A 21,039-nucleotide genomic window follows, 5' to 3' on the forward strand; every position below is an offset into this window, starting at 1 on the left:
TCAAAAATGGCTCATTGGACTACAGGCAATCATTGCACAACTATAGTGTAAGGAGGAAGCAAATCAGCATTCCTTAAGGAAAAAGCAAAACTCAAGGAAGAAGCAAAACCCGACATTCCTTAGAGATAAGCTGTTGTGCACGTGAGTTAACTGCTTTGCTGAAATGCAATAAATTGTAACCAGTCAATATATTCTTCAAGGCCCAATCAACTACTACATACTTTTTTTTTTTTTTTTGAACTGTATAAAAACTTGAACCCTGTACCCACCCTCCTGGGCACCCAAGTGCACTCTTGGTTTACCTGAATAAACCTGTTGCTCTTTCCTCCAATAAACTATCCACTTATTATTGCTTTAGAATTGGCTTAATAGAAATAGCCAAGACACTGAGCTCCAGGAGTAACAATAGCAGGTCATTATAAGAACGTAAAATACTCTCAGTTGGTGCCTTCTCCCTACTATACTTTCCCCCTTTCATTACATGCCTTTTTACAGTCTAAGCCTTAGGGCAAGGACTGTCCTGATATTAATCTAAAATCATGCTCTGATAGCCTTCCCAGGTTAAGAATAGAATAAATGCATTAGTTAATGGTCTTTTATCAACAAATATTTATTTAGCACCATCAGTGTGCATGGTTTGTTTTTATTGCAGAAATAAGCAATCTGCAGCCTTAAGGCAGCATTTTGCCTGAGTTCAGAAGACCTTCAGTACAATTTCAAAAGCCTTCTGTAGAAGACCAGTTCAAGTCTCTGCATCTGCCACTTGCCCCAACAAACTGCATTTGCCTCTGGCCCCATCTACTGTTGGCTTCATCCCCATTCTTAGGTTGCATGGAGTCTCTTACAGACTCGTCCTAGAAAAACATGTCCCTCAAGAGGAAAATAAATGTTTGCTCATTTTATGAAGCTCAAGAGCATTCACTACTCTAATCCCTACCCCCATCTCATGTAGCACATTTTTAGTCAAACACCTGTATTGGTTTACTCTGCATTGCAATTGCTTCTGAATGTGTAAAAACAAAGTTCCCTCCTTGATTAAGACATATAAAGCAGGAATTTCATGGTCCAACAATAGGGTTTTATTTTTCCTTATAAAGGTAGGGTAAGGTAAGGGGCAGCCGGGATGGGGTATCCTTGGAGGGGGGTGGATTTGAACGGACATTACAAATCAATATTTTTCATAGTAATTCTATACATTCTCTTCTAGTAATAGTTCCACATATCATAAAGAAATATAAACAGTGAGCAAGAGCGGAAAATCAAATTCAGACAGATATATTATTATTCTAATTATTATGTCGCTGATAGTTTTTATCCATCATTTATTCTGTGTCTTCTGCAGCCATATAGATAACTATGTATCAGTCCACTATTCTATCTACCTTGTAACCATGTGTATATAATTGTGACCATATTTTCCGATGGTCTTTTTTCTTTTTTGCATCTAGCCAATATGATAGTATCTATCACTTCATCTATTTGCGATGTTCTAGGTTCTTTTCAATGTTTTGCAAAAACTATTCTTGCTGCTGTTATAATATGAATAGTTAAATATGATTTTTCAGAGTCTAATATATCTTTTATAATATATATACGTATATATTACAGGTCCTGGTAAGTGAATATTACAGCTCATAGCTTGCATTTCTTTTCAAAATCTGTTATAAAAATTCAGTATGGATACTCCTGCTCGCCTTTATGTTTTTGCTCAATGTAGTTTTCTCTGACTTTCTAGAGAAGCTTTTTGTCCCTTGTCAGAACCTTTCCGCTTTCAAAAAATATTCCTGCTGAGTACTATTTTTAGATTCTTGGAAGTGCTATGATTTAGAAGAGCTGAATTTCTCTGTATCCACCAACTATCATTCCACAGCTGAAAAACTTTGACCATTCCCCCCCCCTCTCAGTGAGGCACTTGTGGAGTAGTCACATCATTTGGGGCCAGCGACAGAGCTTCTTCAGCCTGTGATCCTTTATCTGTGCTAGTCATCTGCAACACAGCAGGTCTCCAACTTCCCCATGACCATATATACTTTGGCAAGAACCTGTTGAGTAAATGCGCACATTTCTCTTTCAAAGTTCGGAAGCCATTGCAACCAAAAAGATGTACCCTGTTGATGGGGCGGGGGGGGGGGTAAGGGGAAGCGTTGATCTGTGTCTTCTTTTGCATGATTGCATTCTACAAGTAAGAACGATCCGATTTAATATTTAAAAAACTGTTCTGGACGCTCTCCCTCCGGTTGGTGGCTGTTGCAATGACAGCATTAGAAGACAGTAGCACTAAGATGTCACTATGGCAACTAAATTTGTAAAACAATTACAGCAAAAGCAGGCAGAGTTGTTAACTAACACTTTTGGCACCTGGGGTTTCACTGCCATATTGGTTAGGTTTGGGACACATCAGATTGGCGTATGCAGGGAGAAAAATGAAAGATTACAGGGAATGTGTGATGCCCTGAGTACGCAATAGCACTGAGCCTGTTTTGGTTTGGTATAGTTTTTTTTCCCTTCTGCCTGGGGAGGAGATCCTGGAACTACCCTGTTTTCCTGAAAATTAGACCTAACCTGGAAAAAGACCTAGTAGGATTTTTCAGGATGCTCGTAATATAAGCCCTACCCCCAAAATAAGCCCCAGTTAAGTTAAACCCCACCCTCCACCATTGTGCAGCAACCAGAAGATGACATGACCATATTTGAATAAACGTAGATTGTTGTACTTGAAAAAAAATAAAACATCCCCTGAAAATAAGCCCTAATGTGTATTTTGGAGCAAAAAATAATATAAGACCCTGTCTTATTTTCAGGGAAACACGGCAATCTACATGCTTGGGATGGGCAGATTCAGGGCCTTCCATCTGCAGATACCAATAAGCAAGTTTGTGCCCTTCTAGCAGCAACTTTTTGTGTCCCCTAAATTTTTGGTTGTAACCAGTGTCATTGATAGAGTGGTGAATTAGGATTTGGAAGACCTGTTTTAGGATCCCTCTTCAGCCATAGAAGCTGGCTAGGCAGAGAAGTGGAACAGATAAAACCACCCCTTAAAGCTACTTACCTTGAAAACCCTATTAGGATCATTATTAGTTGGTTCCAACTTGATGGTAACATAACAAATGTTGGTACCCTGAGTCAAAGCCTCTAACAGCTCTGGGCAGACTTCATACCTACTAGATCTACTTTGATTTTCACTAGAATCCAAGACCCACTAACTGAAACATGGTGCAAAAGACATACACTTAGAATGAAAGAATTTGGACCCCAGGAATTTATTTTTAATAGAAGATGATTGGACTTCATACAAAATTCCACCCTTATTTACTTATTTTGATTTCATAATTATTTAGCAATACTTAGGGCTGAATGGCTGGGTGCAACTATATACCTGCTAGTGTTGAACAATTGGGCATCAGAAGTCTTCGCTGATGTACCACAGATGTTGAGATCTACCTGAGAAGTGAGCTTACAAACTGTAGATTTAAATGCAAGTGGAATAAAACAAATGGCAAAGTTGTTTTTTTTTTTAATATAGTCATCTTGATATGGACAGAACATTAGCCATGTAGGGATGGTTTGGGGAAGCAAAATTCTCCCTGAATTAAATTCAGTTTGAAGGGAATTCTTTTTACCAAGTCTAGGGAGTAGTGTACAAGTTTTACACAGGGCTGGTAATGAATGGATGGGATAATCGGACATGACAGGATTGGGGAACATGTAGCTTTTCAAATGATACCCTGGTGCCAGTTTAACAGATTTGCCAACAGAGGGTTCCATTTACGCAGCTGTTGGGCTGATGACATATACAAGGTTCTACTGGCGTAGTGTCTGTTAAATCCTACAGCTCCTTGGGCAGTGGATTTTCAGCAGGGACTACTAGTGCCTTGTAGTTATTAAACTTATATTTATTTATTTTAAAAAATCTATATCCTGATCTTTCTTCAAAGAGTTGGGACTCTGTTCCCAGGTTCACCTTAGAACGACCCTTTAAGGTAGGTTTTAGGCTGAGGAATAAGGAATCATTTTTTGGGATGGAGTGGGCATTTAATCTCAGGTCCTAACCCTGCACTCTAACTAACAGGACCAAGGCTGTTGTCTCATTTCAACGCTAGTCACACTTTTTTCAGAATTACAACCTGATCAGCCTTGATAAAGGGAAATGGTAACTATGGGGAAAAGCTGGACTCAGCTGTAGAGTTTCTGTTTCTGTATGCAGGGCCTAGAGACACCATGACATGTTGGTGATGAGATTTTAAAAGTTAAATATATATTTAATTTTTATTTTTATTTAATTTTTTTTTAATTTTTAATTTTTATTAATTAAATAATATGATTTAATATATTATCATATATAATTATTATATATTATAATTATATAATGTAATTATATTCTATATAACATATACTGTATGGCGCAGTGGTTAAAACGCTGTACTGCAGCTAAGACTGTGCTCACGACCTGGGGTTCAAACCCCAGGTAGCCGGCTCAAGGTTGACTCAGCCTTCCATCCTTCCGAGGTCGGTAAAATGAGTACCCAGCTTGCTGGGGGGGCAATGTGTAGCCTGTTTAATTAAAAATTGTAAACCGCCCGGAGAGTGCTAGTAGCGCTATGGGGCGGTATATAAGTCCAATAAGTAAATAAATAAATAAAATAAATACTGATTATATATATATAAAATCAAGGGTCAAAAGTTTTTTTAAAAAATAATATATATTAATTTTTGAAACTTTTAGATGTTGCTTTCAGGTTGGCGAGTCTTCTCCCCCAGCGATTTGGAAATAAACACCGCTAAGGGCAACGGGGGATTACTCTCGAGTAAACCCATGGGCCGTTAGAAACGTTGCCTGGCTGGACTGCCAACGTGAGCCGCAGCCCTTTCCCGGCGCTCCAGAAGAAACGGACGTTCGGCTCCGGGCTCGTACTTTGGCGAGGTCCCCTTAAGAGCCACGGGCGAGCCGCTCCCCGGCCCCGCCTCCTCTCCTCTCCTCACCCCGGCTTGGCTCTTTCGCGACGGCCCCTAAAGGCCAGCCGCCGTTTCCCCGCAGTTCCGCCGTGCCCCTGCCACGCCCCCCTCCCCCGCCCGCCCCGTCCTCCCTTTTCAAACCACTACACGCCGCCGCCGCCGGCACTGCAATCGGAGCGCCCCCTGCCGGCCGCCGTGGGAAGGCGCAGGGGCGGTGCTGGTCCCTGTGTGACCCAGAGGCGAGGCGCGCCGGCCTGCCTGCCTGCCCGGCTTGCTTGCTTCGCTCGCTCCCTCGCTCGCCTGCCCGCCTTGCCCGCCTGCCTGCCCGCCATCCCGCCCGCCTTGCCCGCCCGCCTGCCTGGCTGGCGGGGCCCCGGATGCAGGAGGCCGGGCGGAGAAGGGGACGTCATTGTTCCCCGACACGGGCCAAGCAGGAGGAGGCGGAGCGGGCGGGCTAAGGCGCAGAAAAGGGACCCGGCAGCGCCGACCCAGGTAACGGAAGGCGCCGGGCGCGGAGGGAGGGAGGGAGGCAGGGGGCGGGCAGGCCGGGAAGGAAAGAGGCAGCCGGGGAGACAGGCGGGCGGGCGGGCGGAGGAAGGAAGGAAAGAAAGAAGGGAGGAAGGAAGGGAGGGGGCCCCCGCTGGACTAGGCCGGGCCCAGGCCGTCTCGCCCGCCCCGGCGGGGGTCGCTCGGCCAGGCCCCTTCCCGCCCGCCCCCCCCCCGGGGAGGTCGGAGCGCCGCCGCCGCCTTCCCCGCCAGCCAGCCAGCCGGCCGGCCGTCCTCCCTCGCTTCCTCTGGCCTCCCTTCCCTCCCCGCTAGGCCCATGTGGGCTCCAGCCCCACCCCGCCCCCCTGGTGCCGCTTGCCGCCTTCCTCCTCCTCCTCCTCCTCCTCTCTTGCCCACCCCTTCTCTCCCCCCTCCCTCCACCCGAGGCAACCCCTCCACCCCTGGCCTGTGCCCCCCTCCCTCCCTACACGAGCCATGCTGGAGGGCGGACGTGGCCCTGCTGGGCCCGAACCCTTGTTGCCGGGGTGGGGGGGCTCCTCTGATTGAGAACATAAGCAGGAGCCCTGCCTGCTCTGGCATGTGGGCAAACCCCGGTGGTTGTGTGTATGCTTTGTTGTGCCGAAAAGAAGTGGCGGGGGTGGGAATGAAGGAGCCTGTGATCTTCTCCCTAGGCTTTTTTTGGGCCCGGCTTGGCTTGCCCGAGGCCTGCGCCTTGTGCAAATTATTCTATATATCTGTGCATTTATAAATATGCGTTTGCTAGACCCTGAATGTGTGTATTGGTACAGAGATACTTGTGTCAAGTTGCCGTTTGGACTGGGTATATGTTACATCTGTGTACGTTTGTGTAGGTACACACCAAGAGCGTCTTGTGTTTGTAAACACACGTGTATCAAGTTTGCTATTGGGCAGTGGTGTGTTGTGCATACACATATAATTGTTTAGGTGATGGAGTCTGCATCTCGTGGAGGGCTGGGTATATACCCCTTCTCCTTGTCCCCCCCATCTCTATTCTCACTTTTACTAGGGATGTGTGCGTGTGCGCGCATGCTTTGTCCACCCCTGTTCTGCTTTATGGTGAAGGTTGTCACGTCTTGCAGACAGACTGATCAGAACGGGCAGCTTTTCCCATTTCTTTTTTCCTTTATGTCCAGTCATTCCTCTGTTGGCAGGATCGCCTTCGCTTTTGGTCCTGCGCTTCCTTGCCCCTGTCCGGACCCCTTGCTCTATCTACTGTTTGGGGTGGTGGCAAGTCTGTTGTCATTCTCTGTACAGTGTTACTTCCCTTGCTTGGTTGCCATGGACACTGCCTCTCAAATGAGTGATGCCTTTACAGTCCCTTCTTCTCTTTCTTCCCCCCCTGTGTCTGGGAATTGGGTCTTGATGTGCTGGGGATGGGAATTCACTGAGGCCAGTGCTGCTGGTTCTAGACACAGGGGTTAAGCACCCATCTATTCTCTCCTGCCCATCTTTCCCCCATCTGTGAGGCCATACTGTAGTGGCGAACACTGGGTTTCAACAAGGGTAGTAAATCTCATCTTCCATTTGACCATTTCCCCCCCTGGATGCATGCTGGCTATATGACATTTTGACATATACAGTAGCGTTACTTATAAATGATATCATAGTTCCAGCACAATAGCTTCTTGGGTAGCAGAGTTGGGGAAAGACTATACATATGCCTCTTTCTTCCTTTGTAAGATACATTCTTCCTGGGAGGGAATATATCAAACATTTCAGCCCCCAGAAATAATAATTTTCAGGGGGGGAGAGAGAGACAGACTTTCAGACAGATTGCAGTCTCTGTGTATACTGGCTAACTCCCCCCCCCCCTTGCTTGAGGATGTGTTTAGCGGGAAGCATAAATCTGTTCAATGTATATGACAAAAGGAAAACAACTGTATCTTAATGCACCTTTTTTTAAAAAGCCGCTCAGAGCTGCATTTGCAAGCAAATCGCTTATTTTGGAGAGGGGAGTAGAATACTTGAAGAGAACTGATTAACTATTGTAAGAGATTGTTCTGAGATTAAATGAAGAGTCATGTACAAAGCCACTAATGGAGTGGGAACTAGACACTTGATGTAATAAATCAGACTAGAACAAAAATGAGTGAGGGGAGGAGTGTGCAAAGAGAGGTTCTCAGCCCGAACAACTTTTTTTGTTACAGTAGAAGGGAATGAGGACTAAGGCAACAGCTGGAAGTTCAGCTCCTTAAGCACTTAAAAATCAAGATTTTAACAAGGTCTAAGATTTCCAAGCCAGGAATTTGGTTTTACCCTCTATACTGTGAGTGTAACTGAACAGTTACATGTTACTAAACTCTCCTGAAGCGGAAAGATTTTAATTTGAGCCGTTTCTCCTTCTGCCTGCAGGTGTTTATTAAATAATGCTTTCCTCTTTGTAGCGCTACGGTATTATCTGTGCTAAATCAACAAGAAGTAACTTTTAAGTGCCTGGTGTCATAGAGTTGTCTGACTTGAAATACTGTAGTATGTGAAGCATAAAGCAGGGTTGGAAGAACTTTGTCCCTCCAGACGTTCAGTACTACAGTTCCCATAATCCCTTACTTTTGGCTTTGCTATATAAGGCTGATCAGGGACGTGGTGGCGCTGCGGGCTAAACCGCAGAAGCCTGTGCTGCAGGGTCAGAAGATCAAGCAGTTGTAAGATCGAATCCAAGCGACGGAGTGAGCGCCCGTTGCTTGTCCCAGCTCCCGCCAACCTAGCGGTTCGAAAGCATGCAAATGCAAGTAGATCAATAGGTACCACCTCGGTGGGAAGGTAACGGCGTTCCGTGTCTAAGTCGCACTGGCCATGTGACCAGAGAAGATTGTCTTCAGACAGAACGCTGGCTCTATGGCTTGAAGAGCGGGATGAGCGCCGCCCCCTAGAGTCGAACACGACTGGACAAAAATTGTCAAGGGGAACCTTTACCTTTACCTTTATATAAGGCTGATGGGGACTGTGAGCCAGATCATCTCAGTGGCCAGATGGTCTTCACCCTCACACTCTGCAATTCCCACCCTCTCCCATTGGTCACTTTTGCTACCTATCAGGCCAGATTTTTACTGCTGAATGTGTTGGTTTAATTTTTCAAGTTTCTGAAGTGCCAGATACTTCATAACGGCAATGATGGTAAACCAAACAATCCCCCCCAAACATCTGCTCAGCCTTAACACAGTTAAAATATTGACATTTCTGCTACATAGATGTAGCTGCCAGATGGGAAACAACAGGTCTGCTATGTGTGTATTGTTGTATATGTGATAAATATGCACAAGTTTGTTCTGCCATACTTGCATGTGATGGGAAAGCTCTTGTTAGATACCATTCCCTGTGTGATACATATATTCTTCCCTGCAAGAAAATGTTAGCAAAGTTTCATGTATGAAGCATCTCTAATTTATGTAATATAAGCGATTTTGGTTGCAAGGATAGAAGGCTTAACCAAAATTAAACATGGCACATATACATATGAAGTAAAAACCAAAAATATTTATGAATTTCTACTTCCTAACTTTTTTTGTTGTTCCATTAAATTTTCCTTTCCAGCTCTCTGTCAGAAGAACCATGTTAGGGAGTGAAGAATGTGTAACTAACGTTCCAGATATTTTTAGCTGCAACGTCCATTGGGCCACCACTGGCAAAGTTGTCTGGGACCGATGAGAGGTGTAATCCAACAATATTTGGAGGAACATATATTCCCCATTCTTGCTATATTTTTAAAAATCTACATAAAGAGAAAAAGCTATATATATAATTGCAAAACTGTAGACACACCAAGAGTCATTCAGTCCACCCTTGCTGAAACCATTCATCCACTGATGGTCACACAACTTGAAAGATAGTCTATCACCTTCCAAGGTAGTCCATTCTACTATCAAGCAGGAAGTCGGGAAGTTCTTCCTAATGTTTAGGAGACATCTTACCTTTAATTTAATTCCAGTACTTAAGGTCCCATCCTCTATACATACAGGAAACAAGGTTGCATCATTTTCCATGTGACAGCCCTTCAAATACTTGACAGTGATTTTCATATCACCTCTCAGCCCTCTTCTCCAAACTGAACATGCCCATCTTTCTCATCTGGTCTTCATAGGGCTTGGCTTTCAGACCATTTACTGTCTGAGTCACCCTGCTCTGGACTGGTTCTAATTTGTTGATATGCTTTTAAAACAGGGACACCCAGAACAGGACTCTGCTTTCCAGATGAATTCTGACCGAATAATAACAGAATGAAACTATTGCTTCTCTTGATCTGGTCACTGTACTTCTGTTGATGCAGACTTGTACTGCATTAGTTTCTCTTGCCACCAGATCACATTGCTGACTTGTTTGGCTTCTGGTTTATTAAAATTCCTGGATCTTTTTCATAGGTACTGCTGGCAAGCCAGCTGTCCCCTATCCTACATTTGTGTATCAGAGGTTTGCTACTCCAATGTATAACTTTACATTTTTCTGTGTTGAAACTCATTTGGTTTCTTTTGTCCCAGTTCTCCAAGATGATTAAGGTCATGTACAGCATAGCTCAAAGCTTTAAAGGTTCATTTGCCTTCCCACATCCTGTGGATTGAAGCCATTGACTGTAACTGTGAAGTGCATCTTACAGTTTTTCTTGTGCTTCAGGGCCAGGTTTCATGCAATTCCAGCATATTTTTTTTCTATACATAGTGTGCCATGTTCCTTTTCAGCTGCAAAGAGAATTCAGGGGCTGAGAAAATAGGTTATTTTTGTGGGATTCTTCCATTTCATTTTTGCAGCAAGCTCAAGTGTTGCTTGCATGCTCATAAGAAAGCCCCAGTTCATGTCAAGATTCTACTTGTGGAGATCGGCCTACAAACCTGAGAAACGCTGCCATAGCAGTACTGGTGAACTCTGCTCATGATCTGGGTTCAATCCCAGGTAGCAGGCTTGAAGTTCATTCAGCATTCCATCCTTCCAAGGTTGGTAGTAGCTTGCTGGGGTAGAGGGCAATGTGTAGCCTGTTTAATTAAATTGTAAACCACACAGAAAGTGCTTTTAAGTGCTATGGGGTGGTACAGTATATAAGCAGAAAACGTTGCTTTTTTTCTTCAGCACACGTGACCACAGATTGAGAAAAATATGGCGCCCATCAACCAGCTATTGTCCTTTCTTTAATGCCTTCCCTCTCAGTCTATCTGGGAGTGTAATAGTTCTAGATGAGATGCATCTGGAGAAGGAAAAATGCTTATACAGTGGAGTCTCGACCTACGGACTTAATCCGTATTGGAACGGTGTCCGTAGGTCGAAAAGTCCGTAGGTCGAAAATGCATTCCCTATAGGAATGCATTGAAAACCATTAATCCGTTCCAGCCCTTTCTCCCCCACCGGGCAGCTTCTCCGCTGCTGAAACCACCATTGGGTGCATCGCTTTGGAAGAAGCCTCGCGGTGGGGGAGAAAGACCGGCTTGGCTCCTGCCTTTCTTTCCCGCCACCCGGCTTCTCCCAAAGGGCTGGCCCGATGGTGATTTCAGGAGCGGAGAAGCTGCCCGGTGGGGGAGAAAGGCCAGATCCGCTCCTGCCTTTCTCCCCCACCACCTGGCTCCCTCCCTTTTCCAAACCGTCGGGGTGAAAGAGCTAAAGAAGCAGCCTCTTCGCCACCAATGGCTTGAATTTCCCGCCCTTTCCCCTGCCTTTTTCGTCCATACATCCAAGCTCCAGCCGCAAGTCGATCCAAAATTTTGTGGCTGGAGCTGTACGTACGTCGAAAAGTCCGTAAGTGGGTCCATTCATAGGTTGAGACTCCACTGTACTCTTCATTGCTGAATATGGAAGTTAGTTTTGCATTAGTTGGCTAGTGACTCTGTGGGTGTATGTGCATGAATTTGTGTATCAGTTTCTGAGTAGTATGTAGTTCTGGCTCACTTACTTGAAGGTAGCTGGAAGAAATGGCCATTGGCATCTGTCTTCCTGCTTTTTCTGCTTGTAGCATTTCAGTTTCATTCTGGCCTAAATCCAGCTTTTAGTTCCAGCTAGAGTAGACGTACTGAATGTAGGATTTTTGTAAATTCTTATGTATGTACGTTCCATTGATTTGGGGCTAACAATTGGATCTAGTTCCTATATCCCATCTTTTTCATCACCATGGAATTCAAGGCAGATGCAGGGTGGATAAATATCAATGATTTAAAAAAATCATTTTAAAAATCCATTTTTGATTTAAATGGTCAAATGTTCAATTATTAAAAATTTAAATCTTAATTTAAATTGTGGTTTAAATAAATGAAATTTAATTGAAAACCACCATAGCAGAATGTATAATGATTTTTGTGTAATCAGATGGCTTTGTTTATTTATAATATTTGTACCCCACCTTTCTCCTTGAAAAGAACCCAACATTGAAATACAGTGTTTAAGGTTGAAAACTGCGTATACAATGGTGGTTAGCATCATTAAAAGACAGTATTTAAATCTAAGAACAATGTGTATAAAGAGGCAGCTCACATCATTAAAAGGCAACAGTAAAGCTAAGAACAAAAGTATACAAATATTAAAAAGAAAAAGCACACCACTCTGAGAAATGGAAAACAAGTACAGTGATGCCTCGATTGACGAGGATAATCCATTCCAACGAAATCGCTGTAGAGCGAAATCCTCGTCAAGCGAAATAAAAAAACCCATTGAAACGCATTGAAAACCGCTCAATGCGTTCCAATGGGCGAAATACCTCACTATCCAGCAAAGATCCTCCATAGGGCGGCCATTTTCCAGTGCCTGTAAAGCGAAAAATCCATCCTGAACACAGTGGGGAGCCATTTTGAAAACCCGACGATCAGCTGTTTTGATCGTCGTAATGCAAAGAATCGGTTCCCGAAGCAGGGAACCGATCATCGTGAAACGAAAAAACCCCATTAAAACATCGTTTTACAATCGCAATGGCGATCGCAAAAACATCATCGTGAAGCGGATTTGTCGTCAAGCGGGGTAATTGTTAAGCAGGGCACCACTGTAGTACTAAAAAATCAAATCAAAGTAGTAAATGAATAACAGTCCATCTAAAAATCTCACACAAGTAGCTAGATTACTGAGGGAAGGCTTGCCTAAAGACAAAGGTCTTTGCCTCCTTGCAGAAAGACAACAAAGATGGAGCCAGTTTAGCCTCCAGTGGGAGGGAGTTCCAGAGTCTGAGAACAGGAACAGAGAAAGCCCTCTCCGATGTCCCTATCAGACACACATGTGAAGGTGGCTGGACTGAGAGAAAGACCTCTCCTGATGATCTTACACACGAGCCAGCTCGTAAAGGGAGACACAATCCTTGAGGTAGCTTGGAGCCAAGCCATTTAGGGCTTTATAGGTTAAAAACAGAACTTTGAATTGTGCCTGGAAACTGATTGGCAGCCAGTGGAGCTGCTGTAACGGGACGGGGGGGTTGCAGGTTATGTGATTGCTGTAACCAGCCCCAGTCAGCAATCTGGCTGCTGCATTTTGGACCCATTGAAGTTTCCTGACACTTTCCATCAGTAGCCCCACATAGTACAGTAATCCAGCCAGGAAGTAAGTAAGGCATGTATCACAGTGGCTAGATCAGATCTCTCAAGATACAGACGTAGCTGGCGCACTAGATTTAATTGTGCAAATGCACGCCTGGCCACTGCCAAAACCTGAATCTAGGGACACTCCCAATCTGTCCAGCTCTTCAGTGGGAGCGTCACCCCATCCCTGTATCCCTGCCTTTTGACTGACCAGAAGCACCTATTTCTTGTCTGGATTAATTTTCAGTTTATTCACCCTCCTCCAGTCCATCACTGATACCAACATTCCCTCTAATTGTCTTTCCCAACGCATGGGCGTCTTGCCTGTCTGCATGCGGTTGGCAGGGTTTTATCCGAAACCCGGAAGTAAACAGGCACCAATCCTGGCTGCCACTGTGTGGCCAGCACCCACTTGAGAGGGAACCTCGACTGATACGAAACCCTGATCTAGAGCCAAAACAGCTTCCTTGGTTTAGGAGGCAAGGAGAGGTAGAGTTGGGTGTCATCCGCATACTGGGGACACCGAACCTCAAAATTCCAGATAATCTCTCTCAGCAGTTTTGTGTAGATGTTAAATAACATAGGAGACACGCGGAAACTGAAACCCATCCATTAATACAAGGCAAGTAAGGGCCTTAGTTACATTTGCAGGACCTGAATCAGCTACAGCATCCAAGTCAGAGCGAATCCAAGCCTTTTTGCCTTCAAAGTGTTCTGCAGATTCTTCACAGCGCGCTACAGTGTGGTCTGCATTGTCTTCCTGGGGGCTAGCATGTAGCAGGCCCCTGAGCATTCAAAAAAGCTCCGCTGGGCGATTCCGTGCAGATGCCATGGTGGCAGAGAAGAAGAAGACTTCTTTCCTGCTTCCACTCCTGTGGCATAGGTCTTTCAAGGGGCCTTCACTCTCTTTTTTGATCAGATTCACCCCAAGTTTTCTGCCCTCATTGCTCAAATCTACAGGCCACTCATTTCATCTCCACCAGCTTCCCAGTAAATCAGGTGTCCAGTTTGGCTCTACTTTGAGGGTAGAGATGTTTAGGAGCAGTCTTGTTGATGGCTTTTGCTATTTCCCCATTCCAGAGATCAACCAGGGATTCAGCAGAATCACCTGTCAAGGTGGCAGGAAACTCCATAAGGGGTACCACAAAACCATCTGGATCCGTCAACCTTCTGGGACGGATTGCCTTAGTCTGCTCCCCAACCCTTGCAAAGGTTCTGGGTTCTGGTGAATCCAAATCACACCAGAGAATGGTCTGTCAATGACAATGGAACTACAGAAAGTTCCTTCAGACCCAGGTCACCGGGATCTATGCCAGTAGAGAAGACTTGGTTCGGTCTAAGGTGTGGCCTTGCAGCATGGGTGGGAGCAGATACCATTTGGGAGAGACCCATGGTCATCATGGAGGTCATGAAGTCTTGAACCTCCCCTGACAGAGCTACCTTGGCATGGATGTTGAAGGATGCCAAGCCAAGGGGACTCCAATACTACCCTTGATACCTGCTCAGTTAGCTCTGGAAGAGTGATTGTTGTGCCATAGGGTGGGCAGTACACCAAGAGGATACCTGTTTTGTCCCTGCCTCCTACTTTCAGAAACATGCAGCATCTGGTGAGAGGGATGGGGTCACTATAGACCAGTGGTTCTTAACCTTTGTTACTCGGATGCTTTTGAACTGCAACTCCCAGAAACCCCAGTCAGGACAGCTGGCGGTGAAGGCTTCTGGGAGTTGCAGTCCAAAACTCCTGAGTAACCCAAGGTTAAGAACCAGTGCTATAGACCACTGCTGCTCCACCTCCCCACCCCACCCCTGGTCTTTTTTAGTCCTATCCCACTGATTCTGAGAGGTAACGTGTAATGTCCATGAGGTTGTGTGTGTGTGTTTAGTCGTTTAGTCATGTCCGACTCTTCGTGACCCCATGGACCAGAGCACGACAGGCCCTCCTATCTTCCACTGCCTCCCGAAGTTTGGTTAAATTCATGTTGGTCGCTTCGATGACACTGTCCATCCATCTCGTCCTCTGTCATCTCCTTCTCCTCTTGCCTTCACACTTTCCCAACATTAGGGTCTTTTCCAGGGAGTCTTCTCTTCTCATGAGATGGCCAAAGTCTTGGAGCCTCAGCTTCAGGATCTGTCCTTCCAGTGAGCACTCAGGGTTGATTTCCTTTAAAACTGATAGGTTTGTTCTCCTTGCAGTCCATGGGATTCTCAAGAGCCTCCTCCAGCACCAGTCCATGAGGTTAACATACAGAAAACTGCCTTATGCTCTCCACTTTGGCTGGCAATGACGGTCAAATGTTTCAAGTAGGACTCTTACCTAATCCTTCCTGGAGATGCAGGGGGTGCATCTGGGACTTACGGGCTATCACTGAGATAACAGACCCTCCTCAGTGCAGCATTTGGGATTCCCTGGTGCTGTCCCATGCACAAGTACTAACCAGGCTGCACCTTGCTTCGCTTCCAAAAATTGGATGAGACCCTGTGTATTCAGGACGGTTTGGGTGGTCAGTGTTCTTCAGGCTTCTGAGCAGAGACCACACCCAACAGAGGTGGTTCTTGCTTATTGAAAGGTAAACATCACAATCTCAGGTATAGTTAGTAGGAGCAAGCCTGGTTGGCATCAGTGATGCCTCTTCCCATGCAAACACATGTACGCTTGTTTGCATCCAAATGCAACTTGCTTTTCATTCCTTATGGTGGGATGGATGGATGGATGAATGTTCCTCCCGTTTCACTTCTAATGTAAATACCCAAAGCAGCTTACAAAATATTTAGAAAGATACTTATGTTATAATATTAAAATACACTTAAACATATTACGGTAATAATAATAATCACAGACCACTGAATATTTTTTTAAAAAAATTTAAAAACTTTTAAAAAAGAAAAACGTAGCATTCTCCATTAAAAGTTTCACTCTTTTTCACTTTTTGCTTATTTGCAAATAGTGTGCTTAGAAAGCTCTTTTATCTGCTCACAGAAAGACAGCGGGGGGGGGGGAATCATTTTAGTAATACTTGTGTATTACTACTTATAATGGCTTAATAAGAAATACACTACTTATTATGGCTTAATAAGAAATGTAAATATTTCTTATCGTGCTAGTAAGATTTTTTGACACTCTGAAGAGTGAGTCCTTGCATAAGTATCAAAAGAGCTAACATACTGTCTCTTTTCCTTTCCTTCTTCCATAGTCCGCTTTCCTCTTTGCCTTTGATTTATTATTGTTACCTTTTACATGTGGTGATGAAACACCCTTGTTTTATATGGAGGGGGAGACAAACTTTTGTCCTCGCTCTTCCCCCTCCCCACCACCCAGCCGTCCAATGGGTTGTTTGTCTGGATTCACATCTGGATTTGTTTCCAGATAGCTGGGCAGTGGACCATTCAGAGTTGTCCCTTATTTTTAGATTTTCTCCAGGCAGCTCTGAAATTACAGTGTACCTTCGACTTACAGACAGCTCGACTTACAGACAGCTCAACTTACAGACTTCCCTGGCCACAAAATTTAGGTTCGACTTGCAGCCGGAGAATCGACCTACAGACCAGAAAAAAACCAAAATGGAGCGAAAATGGAACTAAATCGTCCAGTTACGGATTAATCAATTCTCAATGCATTGTAGGTCAATGGAGACTCGACCTACAGACTTTTCGACCTGCAGCCACTGTTCCAATACAGATTAATTCCGTAAATTGAGGGTCCACTGTAGGCATTTGGATTGTAGTTTACTGTGAATGAAATGAATTTTGGCTGCTGTGTTCTTGCTGGATGACTTGCAAAGGAAATCCTGCCCTGCAATGGTGTAATTGACCTCTTCGTTAACAGGAGAACTTTGTGGCTCGGTGCTAGGGCTCCTTTGCACATGGTATATTTTCCCGATTAATGGGGGAGAAAGAATTGTGTTTAAGATGTACTCGCTTTCATTGGTATGCAAATTAAGAGCAAAACAGGCACATGCAGGAAATGAGTAAATACTCAAGCATGTTTAGTGCCGCAGCAAAGATTTGTTTCCTGGTATGATTTTGTTACATTATTGGGCAATTACAGTGATTTGAGCCCTGTAATTGAGAAAGGAAACATGATTTAGCAAGGATTTCTGAGAACTGTTTTTCAAGAAGAGTAAAAGCTGTTGGAATTCTATTTAACCTTCTGTGTGCGAAGCGCTTGAAGTTCTTAGGTGTCGTCAAGCCGTGCTCTGGGCTTTGTGCTGACGTTGCCATGGGAAGGATTCTTGAATTGGACGCTAAGGTTTAAACTTGTGCTGAAGTCAAAATACCGTGTTTCACTACAATAAAGAGTGTAGCAACCCCTACAGCAATTAAACTGATTCTTTTGGGATTTCCCAGCTTGTTGGATCCTCTCTCCAGTTTGTCACGGTTCCACACTTGTAGTTTGCTCTACTCTGCTGTTGTCTTCAGAGATATCTGATAAATGAACTTGGCCTAAATCTCTTAAGAGTTATGACAGAGTTGACACCTGAATTAAAAAAAATGATAGAAGATTATTGCATTAGTATTGTCTCTTTCTGTTTGCTCCGAGAAATCTAAAAGTTTCATGTAGGCCATCTTGTGGGAGAAAGGTAGGGTGTAAATGTTATGACTAAATAAATAATACATATTACTTCTTCCAGCATTTAAGCTGTAGCCTGGCCCATCTGGTATGGCTCTTGTTTCTTGCAGGCTTGAGCAATGCAGCACTATGATGGCTTCGATCTGTGTTCAATCCTTAATGGTGATGGCTGCAATCTACGAGTCCTAATTGGGCAGTAGCCTTTTCTGGCCCAAAGGCAGAGACTCCTATATAGAGTTGGTATAACACTAGAGTTCTTTGCACTGAACCACGATGGCCTATATGGGTACACCATCAAGTGAGAAAAGGGAGTGACGATGGAGGGGGGCACCAGCATTCGCGCTGCATTCTCTTTCGATCACTCAAGTGATCTATAAATATTTCCCTGCATTTTTGTAAATACAGTACCTCGTACACTGGGATGTTGCAGTTGTTGACCCTGTGGAAGGCCTGAAAATCTGCCACTCGGAACCGGACCTTCTCGGTGGTTGCGCCTTCCCTTTGGAACTCACTCCCACCTGAGATACAATTAGCCCCTTCCCTCCGTGGTTTCAGGAGACAAGTTAAAACCTGGCTTTTCTCCCAAGCCATCTGTGGCCTTACCCCAGAGTGATCTTGCTGATCAATGGGATTCCCCCATTCCTGTTTATGTACTTGCCCCGTTTTTGCTGCCTTTATTGTATTGAATGTTTTAATAGTCTATATTTGTTTTACTAGTTGTTTCATCTTTTGTTATTATGTTTCACGTTTACCAATTATGTGTGTGTTATTGGGGTTGTTTGTATTGTGTTATAATTTGTTTGCCACTCGGAGTAGTGGCTCTGCCATTAATTGGGTGGGAGACATTTAATTTAATTCAATTTAAGAAGAACAAATGCAAGCATACTTACCTAGTTATCTACCTGCCTGCCTGCCTGCCTGCCTGCCTGCCTGCCTGCCTACCTACCTACCTACCTACCTACCTACCTACCTACCTACCTACCTACCTACCTACCTACCTACCTACCTACCTACCTTGTTTTATTTTCTGATTTCCTTTACCATCAGGTAGAATTTTTTTTCAGCCTTTTAACTTTGTTTTTGACAAACTAAACAAATTTAGGCTTGAAAGGAGGAAAACAAGTGTGTACATAATTTATAGGCGATATAGACAAAGTTGCAGCCTGATGAGCCAGTAGCAAGACTGCAATGGGATGAGCAGGGCTCATCTTTTGACTATTAGGATGTGCGTTTACGTATGTGCCAACAGCCAGGAAGTAATTTGAAAAGGTGTGTTGCCCTCTCAGATGGCCAAAACAAAGTGTTCTTAGTTCTTTTTGAAACAAAAATAAAAATTGAGTCATGCAATGTTCTTCTAGTCTAGGTGATCCAGTGAATGGGAGAGAGGAAGACCCTTATCTGGAAAAAGGAGTGCTCTAATGTAGCACTCCTAAACTTAGTTTTCTGAGTATCACATTATTGTCAATCTATACAGTGGTGCCTCGCTTAACGGGCGCCCCGTTTAACGACGAATCCGCATAGCGATGATTTTTTGTGATTGCTTTTGCAATCGCATTGCGATGTTTTAGATAGGGAAAATCGCTTTGTGATGATCGGTACTCTGTTTCGCATACCGATCATCGCATAGCGATGATTTTCCAACAGCTGATCAGCGGTTCCAAAATGGCCGCTGGGTAAAAAATGGCCACCCACTGTGTTTTTGCCCGGATTCCTCGCTTACCGGGCAACGAAAATGGCGGCCGTATGGAGGATTTTCGCTTAAAGGTGAGTTTGAAGCCCATAGGAACACATTGAAGGGGTTTCAATGCATTCCTATGGGCTTTTTAAAACCGCATAGCGACGAAATCGCTTTGCAGCAATTTTTGCTGCATGGATTATCGTCACTATGCGGGGCACCACTGTATATGTACAAGCTAAAGAAGCTAGCAGGACACCTTTAAAATGAGAAGGCGCTCTAGTAGGTCAAATCGAATGCATCTCTAGTCCAGCATTCTGTCCTCATAGTGCCTGGCTAGATAGCTGTGGGGAGCTTGCAACAAGGACATATGTGGAGTGTGCTCTCCTACTCGTTGCTTTTGCAGCTGGTATGCAAAAGGTAATGCAGGGACATGACTGGTAACAGCTATTGATAGCTTTAAGCACTGTAAATTTGTCTGATTGTCTTTTACAGCCCTACAAGTTGGGGGCCATCTCTGCCCCCCCCCCCCGTGGGTTTCTCTTCTGACCACCTTCAGACAAAAAGTGGTGCCTTTTTTAATTACTTCACTGTTTCAGAATCGCCTGCCACAACATTGTCATGCTTTTTCTGGAAAGCATCTGTGTTGCCTAAAGGACCTGACCAGTTTTATGCTTCTCGTTCAAGCAGAGATACAGTTGCCCGCTTTAACTAGGAAAACATTGATTTTGGCTATAACATACAGGTGACGCGCAAAGCTAGCAAATGTGGCACAACTAGATTTAGTTTGTGAAGTTCATTTTCTTCCCATATGCCTTTCATGTATAAAGTAATATGTGGCTTTTGTCAAACTAAGAAAGAACATAATTCCAGGACAAAAGATGAGATATTGGAGAAACTAAGGTCATTATAACCTTGTTAATGTATGTCGTTAATGGGGAACCTGGTTTTAGTATTGGTATTATAGAGCCATGTGATATAGATTTTGATGTGTTAGAACCCAAAGCACTGGGTGGGAGATCACATGATCAGGGTGAATTCACAATTTAAACCAAAATATTGCATTTTTTTTACTATTTAAGTAAAAAAAAAATAAAAAAATTAAATTTTGATTAAAATCAATTTGATTTTTAAAAAGTAATTTGTTTTTTTTTTAATCCCCCCTGCATGTGATCTAAGGATTGGTCCAATCCTTAATATTTGTGAAGCTCCAATTTTTCTGGCTGAAGAAATACTGCTTTGATATAGGAGAAGCACCAGTATTTCTTGTCTTTCACTTGAAAGGGACGTGAACTCTGGTCTTCTTGCTGTACACCGCAGAGTTGTTTTTTCTTCCTTTCTTTTCTGTTCTGTAGAGATGAACAATGACCATAGTTGACAAGACCTCTGAGTCCTCAAAGCCTTCGGCTTCTGAGAAGCAGCCTTTTAGCTCCGTAGCACCAGCTTCTGGAGATATGGACTCGGGCTCTGCTGGATGGGGTGCTGTGTCATCTTCCTTAGAAGCTCCGAAACACAAAAACTCATTGGGACCAGTTCCAGGAGCTGCTGTGTATTCAAATTCATCTGTACCTGATAAATCAAAGCCCTCCGCCCAGAAAGATCCATGTAAGTGTTTGTTTGTTTATATCCTGCCTTATTAGTGCCAAAGCACTATTCTAGGTGGTTTATGGACAGTTAAAATAGAACTACAACAAAACAAAGCATTAAACACTGAAATATCAAACCTATAATAAAACAAAGTCTAAGAAGTGAAAAAACCCAATGGCGCAATCAATTTTCCACCTGAAGTAGATACAGGAGGCAGGAGGTTCAACCAGGGTCAGCATGACAGTATTACTTGTTTT

The 21,039-nt window shown here is 44.0% G+C and overlaps 1 protein-coding gene across 1 annotated transcript in view; it reads left to right on the top strand.

The window, feature by feature from the left end:
* The first annotated feature begins 5,306 nt into the window (after positions 1-5,306).
* The window catches only part of USP42 (ubiquitin specific peptidase 42), a 44,976-nt gene continuing 29,243 nt past the window's right edge, over positions 5,307-21,039 (top strand). Inside the window, exons 1-2 of the mRNA XM_072982737.2 lie at positions 5,307-5,445; positions 20,551-20,800. Coding sequence (XP_072838838.2) covers positions 20,560-20,800 — 241 coding nt within the window. The 5' untranslated portion in view covers positions 5,307-5,445; positions 20,551-20,559. The remainder of the gene's footprint in view (positions 5,446-20,550; positions 20,801-21,039) is intronic.

This window comes from Pogona vitticeps, chromosome 13 (genome assembly GCF_051106095.1).
Source record: "Pogona vitticeps strain Pit_001003342236 chromosome 13, PviZW2.1, whole genome shotgun sequence".
Taxonomy (NCBI): Eukaryota; Metazoa; Chordata; class Lepidosauria; order Squamata; family Agamidae; genus Pogona; species Pogona vitticeps.